This window comes from Oreochromis niloticus, linkage group LG18 (genome assembly GCF_001858045.2).
Source record: "Oreochromis niloticus isolate F11D_XX linkage group LG18, O_niloticus_UMD_NMBU, whole genome shotgun sequence".
In the NCBI taxonomy this organism is placed as follows: Eukaryota; Metazoa; Chordata; class Actinopteri; order Cichliformes; family Cichlidae; genus Oreochromis; species Oreochromis niloticus.
In genome coordinates, this window is record NC_031982.2 from 37,845,027 (window position 1) to 37,857,992 (window position 12,966).

Here is a 12,966-nt window from a genome sequence, read left to right on the forward strand (position 1 = left end):
TTGTTGTAAAGGCTCACCTTTCAGCACATTCACTTCACCAGATAATAATAATAATGCACTGGATTTATATAGCGCTTTTCAAGGCACCCAAAGCGCTTTACAATGACATTATTCATTCACTCTCACATTCACACACTGGTGGAGGCAGCTACAGTTGTAGCCACAGCTGCCCTGGGGCAGACTGACAGAAGCAAGGCTGCCATATCGCGCCATCGGCCCCTCTGGCCAACACCAGTAGGCGGTAGGGTAAAGTGTCTTGCCCAAGGACACAACGACCAGGACAGAGAGGCCGGGGATCGAACAGGCGACCTTCCGGTTACAGGTGCCCTTCCCAACCCCCTGATGCACCTTGTTTCTTTTCCTCACCTTTGATTGGGTGTGGTGCTTGGCCTTAATTGCACTCACCTGTCACTCGTTATATAAGGACTGCACTCACCTACCCCTCACTCTTTCTTCACTCCCACATGGGGCGGCAGCTGAGGTGAGTTTCTCTTTGAGTCTCCTGAGTTCATGTATTATTTTGAGTTATTTAAATCATACTCTATTTCCTTTCAGAGAGAGCAGTCCATGTGTGTCTTTCCTTTCTTTACCCATTATTCAATAAAACGACAAAACCTGTAAATGATTCACTGCTTATTCTCATTCTAATCGGATGAGCTCATGATGATGACCACTTAAACCCTGAACCTTCCTTCCTCTAAAACAATCATCATTATAGGATAATGGTCACTGCCTACAGTTGTCTCTTTCAGTGCCTGCCATGAACAAATACCTGCCAGCGAGTCTGACACCAATGTAAGGTCAATTGCTGATTCTGCACCTGTTCTAACATCCACTTTCGTGCCACTTCCATCATTCAAACACACAAAATTCTTCATCTCCATCAATTCTTCAATCACTGCACCATTCCGATCATTACCATTACCCCATAATGTCCTGTGTGCATTAAAATCCCCACACCAAATTACTTTTCCCTTTAAATATGTGTCAAGTTCATCCACCGATATCAGTTTATTAGCTGGATTGTAGAAATTAATCACTCTGAAACTTCCAGTCCCTCCCCAGACTTCAAGTATAATATATTCTAACTGTGTTCCCAAAGCTACAACTCTATATTGAATCCCTTGTGCCACAAATATTGCACACCCTCCTCCATTACCCTCCTCCACATCTCTGCGAACACTCCTATAACCTTTAATAACAAAATCTAAAGTAGGTTTGAGCCATGTCTCCTGAATACAGATTATGCCTGGTTTCTTTTTGTATTGTTTGACCAATCCCTTAAATTCTTGTCCATTTGCAATCAGACTTCTGGCGTTCCACTGTAAAATAATCATATTACACTCTCCTCTGGTCCTCCTGCCTTCCCCTCCCCTCCAAGTCTTTTATTGACAGTTTCCCAAGATTTATCTTTAATGCCAAAAAACCTCTCTGCTCCTTTCACAACTATTTTAATTTTCTCTGTTTTGTGTTTCACCTGGTCTGTACAGTTTATGACATAGGCAATAAACAAAATCATCTTCTCCACTGTCAGTCCTGTACGAGCTCCCTGTGAATGTATTACTTCTGATGTTGATGGTCGAACCTTTTCTGTCCCGTCCTTTGCCTTTTGTACCCTTTTGACAGCCTCAGCGTAATTTAAGTTGTGAGCTACTTTGACTTGCTCGACCTCCACAGCCTTCTTCCTTACTTCACACCCCCCGTAACTCACCCTGTGCTGCCCCCACAGTTACTGCATTTATCCTGTACACTATCCCCACATTCGTCATATCGGTGTTCCCCTCCACACTTGGGGCACCTCTGTTTCCCTCTGACAAACTGCAGCGATGTGTCCGTATCTTTGGCATTTATAGCACCTGAGGGGTGGTGGCACATATGGTCTAACAGGAAAGCTCATGCAACCTATTTTAACTCTGTCCGGCAGGACTGCCTCCTGGAATTCCAATAGAACCGACAGGCTACTCACCCTCTCCCCATTAATCGTTTTTAGCAGTCTTTGTACTTTGCTGACCTCACCACCATTAATACATCGCTTGAGCTTCTCCAGGTCCTCTTCTACAGGGATACCCGTAATCACCCCCCGTGTCACTTTGTTGTCTCCTAAGATCCTTTTGTCTCCTACAGTCTTCCTACAAATACTTTCAGCATTCAACACTTTATTTCTTTGTTCTTCTGTCTTAACCACTATCAGCACTTTCCCATCCCTGACAATTTTAGCCAGCTGAACATCTCCAAACTTCTTTTTCAGTTCTCTAGACAACGCTATTGGGCTTAGCTGCACATCCTCATCTTCCTTCCTGAGCTTTAGAATTATTTTGAAATCCTCCCTCACCATTTTCCTCCGGACAACTCTGGACCCCTACTCCGAACTGTTCTCCTCCAAGCTCCGTTTACTAGTCTGTGTCCCAAATAAACTCGCCTCCTCTGTCCTGCTTCTCCCTCTTCCTGATCTTCGCCCTCCAGCAACCGGGGTCCAGTAACTAAAATCCATATCATCATCCTCACCCACCTGAGACGCCATTCCAGCCAGTCATATACCAGTTTATGCCCAACCGCCAAGGCCCGTGATCCAAATCCGTAGTCCGCAGTCCAAAGTCCAAAAACTAAACGATTCACTTAAACCGTATGGAATGTATGCTTCTAGCTTGTCGACCGACCACCGTCCGCCTGGCGAAGACTTATTGTGTGCGCTGCTCCTAAATACTGCCAGAATAATTGCCTGCAGCTGAGGAACGGGGAGGGGCAAGAAGGGCTCCACCCAGAGGAGGACAGCTGATGCTGTGGAAAGTTACTCAGACTCACCCGGACCATGACACTAACCACAAAGCCAAAGCATGTAATTGCATCATCAGGTCTGCAGCAGTATGTTCTGGACACTCTGGTGAAGAGAGGAGCTGAGCTGTCATCTGATCATCATCTGGGGGTGAGCTGAGTCAGGTGGTGGGGGAGAATGCTGGACAGGCCTGGCGTATCAAAGTGGTTCAGGTGATCTTCAACTCCCACCTCCAGCAGAGCTTTGGCAGCAGTCTGAGTGAGGCTGGGGACTCAGTGCTGATGGGGCTGTGCAGAGCTTTGGCTGCAAGCTGGTTGGTGCTTGTAGTGTTGGTGACCTCCTAACCAGATCTCATTAACTCCTCATGTTTTGGGGAATGAAAGGTCCAGCTGAAACATCCACTCTTTGTCAGATTGTTGTCTTCATTCTGGTGGAAATTCAGCTCTTAATTTATGACTTATGAGTTTGTGCTTGTAGCTTCTGTTACCTCACCATGTTCTCTTGTGTCTGCTCATAGCTCTGTGGACTTGAGTTACCTGAAACCTGAAGGATTCTCTCATTGTCTGCTGTTTGGAAAGGACTTACTTGTAACAGAGCTGGAAAACTCACCTGGAAAACTAACCTGCCCATCCACTCTCCACCCTCTCAGCCTTCTGAAACCTTCACTTACCTCCCTGACACAGAAACTCTAAAAGTGAAACACAAGAAAGGACTCTAATAAATACTATATAAGCAATTCTGACTGCACTGACACTCAGCAGTCGTTCTCTCGGGCAGTTCTCTGGTGTCTCCCTGCTCTGTCCATCGGCAGGAAACCTACTTACCTGCCCCTCTGTCTTTGAACCTTCTCAAAATAAAAGCATGTAAAGCTTTAGCCTCATGTGGGCTGCTTTAGAGTCGATGCATTCCTGTAATCATGACACTGAGAGGTTGTTCCAGTGATTTAAATCATGTATTAATCGTAGTGGAGAGAAATTAATATGAATATTTCCTGTGTGAAGATGATGGTGTGATATCAGGGCTGCCACATGAAGGGGCAAAGTGAACAAGTTTATGAATACCTCTAAAAAAAACCCTTCAATGAGTATAAATGATCTTCTGATATTAACAATATCCTGGAACACCAACATGCACGCTCAGTCATCCAGGTAAGGAAATCCTAAAAAGCTGATTCTGTTCATCTGGATGTTTTCAGTGGGAGAAACGTTTCATCATCATCATCAGGTGACGTCTTCAATCTCAGCTGACCTTTGCACAATGACTGAAACCAGCACCACTGAATGAACAATGGGCTGTGAGGTCAGTTTATGATCATTAATATGCAAATTGTCACAACCATTGATCAACATCCACTGATCAATGGTCATGAGTACCATTCTCTGTTAATCATACTAAGCTGCTGTGGAAGCACAAAACTATTTGATTGGCTGAGATGAAGTTACAAAAACTAATGGTACTAAGATGTAACTGGCCCCGCCCATTGAAATTCAACCAACCAATTACATTATTCCACTTTCAAATTCAGTCATAGACGATGAACATATAGACATAATCTTCAATGTTTCCAACTCCACATCATGCCAATAATAATCATTATTCTTTGCAGAAGTAATTGTAGTATTATTGTAGTACCAGTATTTGTAACTGTATTAGTAGTTTTTTCTAGGAGTTGAGGGAGTTCTTCCTTCCCAATGTTGCCAAGTGTTTGCTCTCAGGGAATCAGCTGTTGGAATTTTCCCTGTAATGCTGTCGAGTCTTTATGACATAAAACACCTCGGGGTGCTTTTTGATTTAGTGCTTTATAAATAAAACTGAGTTAAACTAAATATTCAGACTGAAGGAGCAGGGAATTGCACCATCAACCTTCCAGTTAGTAGACTAACTGCCTAATACAGACATTTCAGCCTGACTTACAGGCATGGGGTTAGTGTCTGTGTAGATGTGAGATCAGGTTAATGTGAGGCTGTCAGTACTTTGTACAGTACTGTGTGAAAGTCTTGAGCCTCCCCTCACTGATTTATATTTACAGCATGAATCATCTGTGGACTGAAGCAGCACAGAGCTGAAATATGAGCTCCCACCTGAAAGTGAAAATGCTGCTACTAGTGTGTAAAGAGGAGGAAGTGAGAGAAGTTCAAACCCAGATCAGAGAGGAGGAGGAGAGATTCAGGGAGGAGCTGAGCTGTTACTGAACTAGAAGAGAGAGAAACCTCCACATTCAACAGAGTTCAGCACACAAACCATAAACTTTACCTTCATTCAACATGTTGTCTTTGGACTATTATGCACTTTCTTTACTGATTCTCACCATTCTAACAGGTACGTTACAATCTGTGTGTTTAAAGAAATACATTTGAATTGTGATGATTTATAAAAGTATCAAATATGTTTCTGTTCCTTTAGGTGTCAGCTGTGAAGATCTCACTCCAACCAACAAAGAAGTGTTCAGTGTAGAAGGCAGCACTGTTACTCTGTCCTATAGATACTCCAAAAAGGCAACTGGAAGTGATCATTTCTACTGGTATCGACAATATCCTGGAAAACCACCAGAGTTCCTGCTCTATCATTTGGGATCAGGAAGTGTAATGAAAGAAGAAATCTCTGGACTGTCTGTTCAAGTTGTGGATGATCAAAAACAAATCGATCTCAACATCTCCTCTGCTGCAGTGACAGACTCTGCTGTGTACTACTGTGCTGTGAAGCCCACAGTGACAGGAAACACCAAACCTCTGTACAAAAACCTTTGGAGCAAAGACAACAGAATACTCCACAACATCCACTAGAGGGAGCCACACACTGTTAAACCTCTGATTCTTGTGTCATTGGACTGATGACAAATCTTCAATCTTTATCTCCAACGGAAATCAAACTGTCACTGATCAATGACAACATGATAAATGATTGATCACTGATCCCACAGAGTTGGTCGTAGGTAAAGTACAGACGTCCAGGACTTTTTCCATCAACTTCTTTACTCAAAAGTGAAAAAGTTGACACTTAACTGAACCTTGTGCTACATTACAGTTTTTTTTCTGATGGCTTGAGCACATTTTTTGTAACTATTGGCTATTTTTGCAAAATTCTACACACAAATAAGAAAACCCTTCACCAAATCAGCAAAACATTGTAGTTTTCTTATAAAAGCGAATAAACCTTTGCTTAACTCTCCAAACCTTCGTAAAAATGGTATTTTCATATCAAACAGTTAACACAAGCCATGACATTAATAAGCACACAATGCACCAACTGCACACTGATGGTATGAATAAAAACACATCTGGCTTTTGCTTTCTCTGTGCACAAGGTAGGCTATGTCAGTTTGAGCTCATACTTTTGTCATAGGTCCGTAAACATAGAGGGATCCAAACTTCAAGTACTGGTGTTTATTCACACACATCAAAACAAACACAAGTGTTTATTTCCAAGTCAAAACGAAATAGTAATTTCACTGAGGAAAAAAAAGAAATCAGTCTACATCGTGTCGTCTCTCTGGGTCCGGCCACAAAATTTCGTCTACATGACATGCAATGTCCACCAGTCCAAGGCACCGGGGAAAATATCTTCTGGAATGGCGTATCCAGGCCTGACATGATGCCTGGTCAGTATCCCCACATGCCTCCTCCATTACCTGTAAAAGGGCTATGCGTTGATGGGGATGACGGTCATAGACCTTCCAGCGCCAGGCAGAGAAGAACTCTTCAACTGGATTCAAGAATGGAGAGTATGGGGGGAGGATGGGTACAGTGAAGAGTGGGTGATCTGTAAACCAGTTGCGGACCAAAGCAGCCCTATGGAAACTAACATTGTCCCATATGATGACGTATCTGGTCTGCTCTGGTCTCTGAACATTAGTGAGCATGTCATGTAAAGTGTCCAGGAATGTAATAATGTGTGCAGTGTTATATGGGCCCACGTTGTCCTGGGACTAGTGCTAGTGAGAAGACAACACTAATATATTTGCCACAGGCTATTTAATCCTTTAAGACCTACCATGGAACCAAGTCCGCCAGAGCTTATCTTTACATTTTACATGCTGTAGTGCCATTTGTGGGAGCATTTCAAGTTGCTATACATCAATACAACCGTTATAGCCCAAAGTTTAATAATATGTATGCATTAAGTCCATAGTAACTACATAAATTGCAAAAAAGTGCAATAAACTACAAAAAAATTGAAAATCATTTGTTTTGTTTTTTACATATATTTCTAGTTAGAGAAATTTAAGAGGCGTATCCCTCAAAACTGTAAATACAAAAAAGTTGCACAAAATAGTTTCCAACCACGAGAAATTTATTTTGAGTGTCTTCATAGTTTTATTTTTGAGATACACTAATTTTTATATACTACAGGAAAAATGAAAATAAATAAATGCAAATTTGCAAAAAAACAGCATGTGCATCAAAATAAACTATTTCCAACAGTGCAATTTGACTTCTAAGCATCCCAGAAACGATACAGAAAAGCATAAAGTCAAACATGACTTTTAAAAACACCAACATAGGCTTTGAAGCTGAAAAACTACAATTTCCGCGAAAATGACGTCACTTCCGGTTTCGGACAGGTAATGGTAGACATGCGATAGTTCACGCTGACTTATATTCCAACGTAGGAAGTGTTATGAACAGCTGATCGGATCGGCAAAGCGTGTTTCTGGAATATTATGTTTTTGTTGCTGGAAGTGCTTTTTATGCAATTTTTGCAAAGCTATATGTGGAAGGAAACCGTGACCTCGGGGAAGCTAATGGAATAAGATGCAAGTACAACTCCTACAGTTTCATACGCAAAAAAACCATTATTGCGCTACCTTACGTGGTTCCAGTTCTACAGGGATTTAAAAATAGTTAGGCAAAACGGAGCGTGCCTGCTCCGACCGGTTGTAAAGGGTTAATGATATATTTTATGTAATAATTTATAAAATTAGGGTTAGAAACGATAGAAGACAAATGGCACGATAGACCCTTTTCTATCGTCCACACGATATATATCGTCATATCGCCCAGCACTACCTGGGACATTGATTATGTCACGGTGTTCAATAATGTTCCTGCCACGTCTCCTCATCTTAGTGAGGTGAAAACCAGCCTCATCCACAACAAACTGCTCATGACCCATCTGCCTGTAGCTCCATCACTCTCTATACAAGACAAAACAAATGCAGCACAGCAGGCACATGCACAGCACTACAGTATGCACTTCCAGATTCAGTACCAATGATACTATAGCTTACCTGCACGTAGTCATATCGCAGGTGATTTACACGTTCACTGTTCACTCAGGGTCATTCCATGGTTGATTACATGGTCCACTATTGTGCTCTGATGTCATCAGTAATTCTATTTCTTACTCTTCTTACCCTTCCTCTTCCCCCTCCTCTTGCTCCTCCTTGTCCTTGTTGTCCTCTTCGTCCTACTTCTTCACCTCCACGTCCCCTTCCTGGGCCTCCTCTACTTCTCACTCTTCCTGCTCCCTCCACTGTACTCCACATACAGAGCTTACCTGTATTATGGTGCTTAGGCTGATTGCAAAGTGAACTAATGATCTAAAACAGTTTTCACATGTGACAGTGTGCCAGACAGTTGATAAAATAGTGTAAATAATGGCCATAAATGTGTATAGTTTTGCTAGGAGTGTGTTGATCATTTGGAAATTGAGTGTAAAGCCGTGAGTTGTGTTTACAGTTCCTCAAAAAGAGTGCTGTGCAGTGGATTGTAGCTACAGGTTTGCAAAGTGTGTGTTACAAAATGGCAAACTGAGTGCAAAGCAGTGTTTGTGCTTTTAGTTTTGCAAACTCAGTGAGTGGTTTTGCTATAAGTATTAATAGTTTTAGAAATTGTGCTATAAGAATCACAGTTAGGGTTTAAGCATTCAGGAAAAACTGTAACTGGTCTTCCTCATAAACCAACACAAGTGGAGGAAACTCTCTCTCATCTCCCACACACTCTCTCATGGCAGCTTCAGCTATCACAGCCATGTCCAAAACATAACAGGATACATTCAGTGCTCCCAGTGTTAATAACAGTGTAGGAACAGATTTATCTCTAAATCTCAGGGAATTATTATTTTTATTAGTAATTCAAATACTCTCCTCCAAAACGTTTCAGTCTGAAAGAAACACATATGCAACAAGAAAAGCTGTAAAAACAACCAGCAGATGTTTTGCTGTTCATAAAGACTCTAAACAGGTTTCTCTCTGACTCCACCCACTGATGCTGAACGCAGCCAATGAGATGGTCTCTTTCTGCAGACCTCCAGCCTGATGTTGAGGAGAAGGCTGTGCAGCAGAGAGGCTGCTTAGTCTTTTCATTCTGCTGAACTTTGTTCATCTGCTGTGTGACTTCAACACCTGAAACATGTTCCTTTACCTGTTTGTACTTTTCTCTCACTGCATAGGTGAGTGTTAGAACACAGAAAAGTCTCATTGTGACAAGATTTGATCAGAGTTATTATTAGCAGATTTCTTCATCTCATTATGCTCACAAAGAAAGAAAAAGACTGACTGACAGGAATCATTCATTTGCAGCTTTGGGCTCCATGAACAGCATAAAGCAGGAACGTGCTGAAGAAGCTGTTGCAGAGGAAGGAAACATCAACCTGACCTGTACATATGATGGTTCTATCTACAATATCCAGTGGTACCGACAATACCAGAGATGCAGACCAGAGTTCCTGCTGTCCATCACAGAGGGAGGATCAGTTCATGAAGCTGTGTCGGGATTCTCAGCTCACATTGACAAAACAGAGAAACGTGTAGATCTGGAGATCTCCTCTGCTGCAGTGACAGACTCTGCTGTGTACTACTGTGCTCTGCAGCCCACAGTGACAGGAAACACCAAAACTCTGTACAAAAACCTTTGGAGCAAAGACAACAGAATACTCCACAACATCCACTAGAGGGAGCCACACACTGTTAAACCTCTGATTCTTGTGTCATTGGACTGATGACAAAGACAACAGAGAAATGAAGCAGTAAAGATCAGAGACAGAGACAGAGCTGCTGTGGAAGCACAAAACTATTTGATTGGCTCAGCTATTAAACTGGCCCCGCCCACTGAAGTTGAGCTCATCCAATGACATTATTTGTTGGTCATTGTGCTGCAGTGGAAGAACATTGTTCATGTGCTGTCTGTCTGGCTTTAATAACTCCAAAGACATGTTGCTGCACCTCTTTTTGCTTCTATCTCACATTATAGGTGAGTTTAAGAACAGGGATTAAAGTTTAGTTGAAGCTGCTGCATTAAGCAGATATACAGACTGCATTTCACTACTTTTCTTCTTTCTTTTTCCAGGACTCACAGCTGGAGACTCAATCACTCCTCAACAAACTGAAGTCACTAAAACAGAAGGAGAACTTGTCACACTCACATGTAGCTATGAGACAACTTCAAGTTATCCTTGGCTTTATTGGTACAGACATCATTCTGACCTTCAGGCTCCTCAGTTTATACTCTGGAAAGGAGCAAAATCAGACAGTCATCGTCAGTATATTCCTGATAATCGATATAAAACCCAAACATCAGATCGATCAACAACTCTGACCATAACAGCCCTAACCCTGGCAGACACAGCTCTCTACTACTGTGCTCTACAAACACAGTGATACAAAGTGTAGAAGAGGCTGTACAAAAACCTGAACACAGATATCTGACTACTCTTCAAAGAGGAGGGAAGTGGTATTCAAAGCACAGCTTCATATCAGATGGATTCTGCTAATTCCTGTTTTATCAGAGTCACTGTGGTTACAGCTGCTAATGAAACACTGTGGGAGGATTCACATGAGCAGCAAATCCACATCAACCACAAACCAACTGTAGGAACGTTCAGACACAATAAAAACTGTCAAACATCCAAAGCTGCTCATTTACACTATTTTATATTTAGTGGATGAGGACATGCAAAAATGCAGCAGAAGCAAAATAAACAGAGTAACAGAGGTTTATCTCTTTAAGCTAAAATCTCTCACATGAAGCTAAAAGTCCAACCAGGAAGACCATCTCATGCTTATTCCATTTATTCTCTCTGAACTCATCACATCAGATGATGATGCTCTCCTTCAGATTTGGTGAAAACATCACTGTCCTGCTCTCATGTTTAAGTGTTTTCCCCTCTCAAAACATAAAATCCGAGTAGAAGATGTTATATTTTTTACTGTAACAAGCACAAACATGTTTAATGAATCATATCTCACAACTTTAAATGCAAATATAAATTGTCAATTTTAAAATCCTATGCAAAAGTTTTGCAAACAGCAAAGTTACTTGCAGCCATTTATCTTTTATCCTTTCATTTTTTGATTGGTCGACATGGTGCATTTTTCCACCAACACCAAAGGGGTGATTTTTTGTTTTGTTTTTTTTTGCTCATAAGCAGAGGTCTCGCTGCGCTGTCCTTAGACAGCAAACGTGACGAAACTATTGAGGAAAAACAGGCGTATATATTGTTTATCATGACTCTGGTTTTACGTGGCCTATCGACACAATTTACAAACTGGCACCTTGTTGCTTTGTCTTTAAGTGGTCATGTGATTGGCTTACTACGACTACTTTATTCTTCCTCAGTCAAACAGCAGCACTCATGTGACTGTTTTGCCCCCTTAGCTCCAGGTGTTGTGCCAAAAAGTGATCGTCGGGCAGAAAGTGATTACCGTCCGCGGGAGCGCGCAGCTGCTTAAAGCTGTAGCGCCCAGATTACTTACAGCTATATCTGTGCAACTGATATAAGATGCTGTAACATGAACACAGCTTCAACCGTCTGTTTGTTGAAAACTAGTAATGCAACCGCACCACATCCAAAATCTAAATCTGTGGAGTTCATCCTTGGTAAGCAAAAACAGGACACCATGGCTCCCTCCGCCTCTCATGGAAAAGTCTCTTTTTAAAACTTGTTTTATTAGTTTTAATCTTTAAAATGTAAAAATTAAATTATATGCAACATTCTCTGACTGGAAGAAATTTGTTTAACATTTAAACCTATTTTCTGCACATTCCTGCACATAAAATAAAATAATTTTTTGTGTTTACACTCAGTCTTTCAAATAAATGCAAGTAAAACACAGCAGAAAATAAATAAAATCAAAGACTAGCAGTCCTGTTGCTCTATTTTCACCTGTAAAGCAGGACTGGGGTAGGCGGAGGTTTGCCCTGGTGCAGGTGTGCCGCAGCGGTCAGTGGAAGAATGCAAGTTTCTCTGTGAATTTCCCTGGTAGCTACTCGGTGCTTGCTCATAAGTTTAGGGGTTTTTTCGCTGTAAAAAGAGGTTTTCTTCCCACGCAGTGAACAGCGGACACTAATGTTTTTGTCACTTTTAATGGAATCAAACTCAAAGTAAGGTCAGTACTTCCACGCTTTAAACGCTGCACGCTCATACTCTCTCCTGCACTCGATATATGATCCATTGTTGATCTGCACACAGCTGTTGCCACGAACGTCGCACTCGCTTACGTTACTGTCATGAGACACTCTCGCAAAAAAATCACGTTTTAGTAACGCAGTAACACAGCGTGCTTACAGGAAAGTAACAGTAATCTAATTGCCGTTTTTGCAATAGTAATCCCTTACTTTACTCGTTACTCGAAAAAAGTAATCAGATTACAGTAACAGTTACTGTCCATCTCTGATCATTTGTGCCGTCTACTTGCTGCAGTGTCCCCCTATTCTCTGCAGTTGTGATTTCTCTTCCCTTTGACCTTCACTAAGTCTTCACTTAAGCTTTGAATTTGAACAAAAGTTTTTCCGTCATATCTTCTCTTCATCTTTCACTGCTATAACTAAATGCAGACACAGATTCTCTTTATCTCTCACAGGCTGTCAGTGATCTTCAGTCTGTTTCTGACTTTGTTTCTGCTCACAGTCAGAGGGAGCTGACATATTTAACAAGAACACAGATCATGAAGTTACAGAGTTATTCTGTCTGTTCTGACTTAAAGTTGTTGATGATCAAAGATGAATGGATCTTCAGATCTGCTCTGCTGCAGTGACAGTGTAACACAGTAAGGGGAATTATTGAAAAGAATATATAAATGGGCCAATAGGTTCGACTATAGGAGCACAGGGGTGTGTTTAAATGAGACACAGAGACAAGAATGTAACTCAAAAGAACCAGCCGACTTTAGTGAAATAAAGTTGACAAGCACAGGTTAAAGACACTTTACAATGGTAGAAAGGAAACTTAGAAAAAATGAAAGAAAAAACACAAAC

At 41.5% G+C, this 12,966-nt stretch overlaps 1 protein-coding gene across 1 annotated transcript; it reads left to right on the forward strand.

Annotated features, from left to right (window-relative positions):
• Positions 1-4,791: 4,791 nt before the first annotated feature.
• LOC109203502 (uncharacterized) lies at positions 4,792-9,631 on the forward strand (the record flags this gene model as incomplete). Its single annotated transcript, XM_025900676.1, has 4 exons — positions 4,792-5,092; positions 5,177-5,466; positions 6,442-6,511; positions 9,294-9,631. Coding segments are annotated over exons 1-4 (753 nt in total), but the record flags the coding sequence as incomplete, so codon positions are not given.
• Between the last annotated feature and the right edge of the window lie 3,335 nt (positions 9,632-12,966).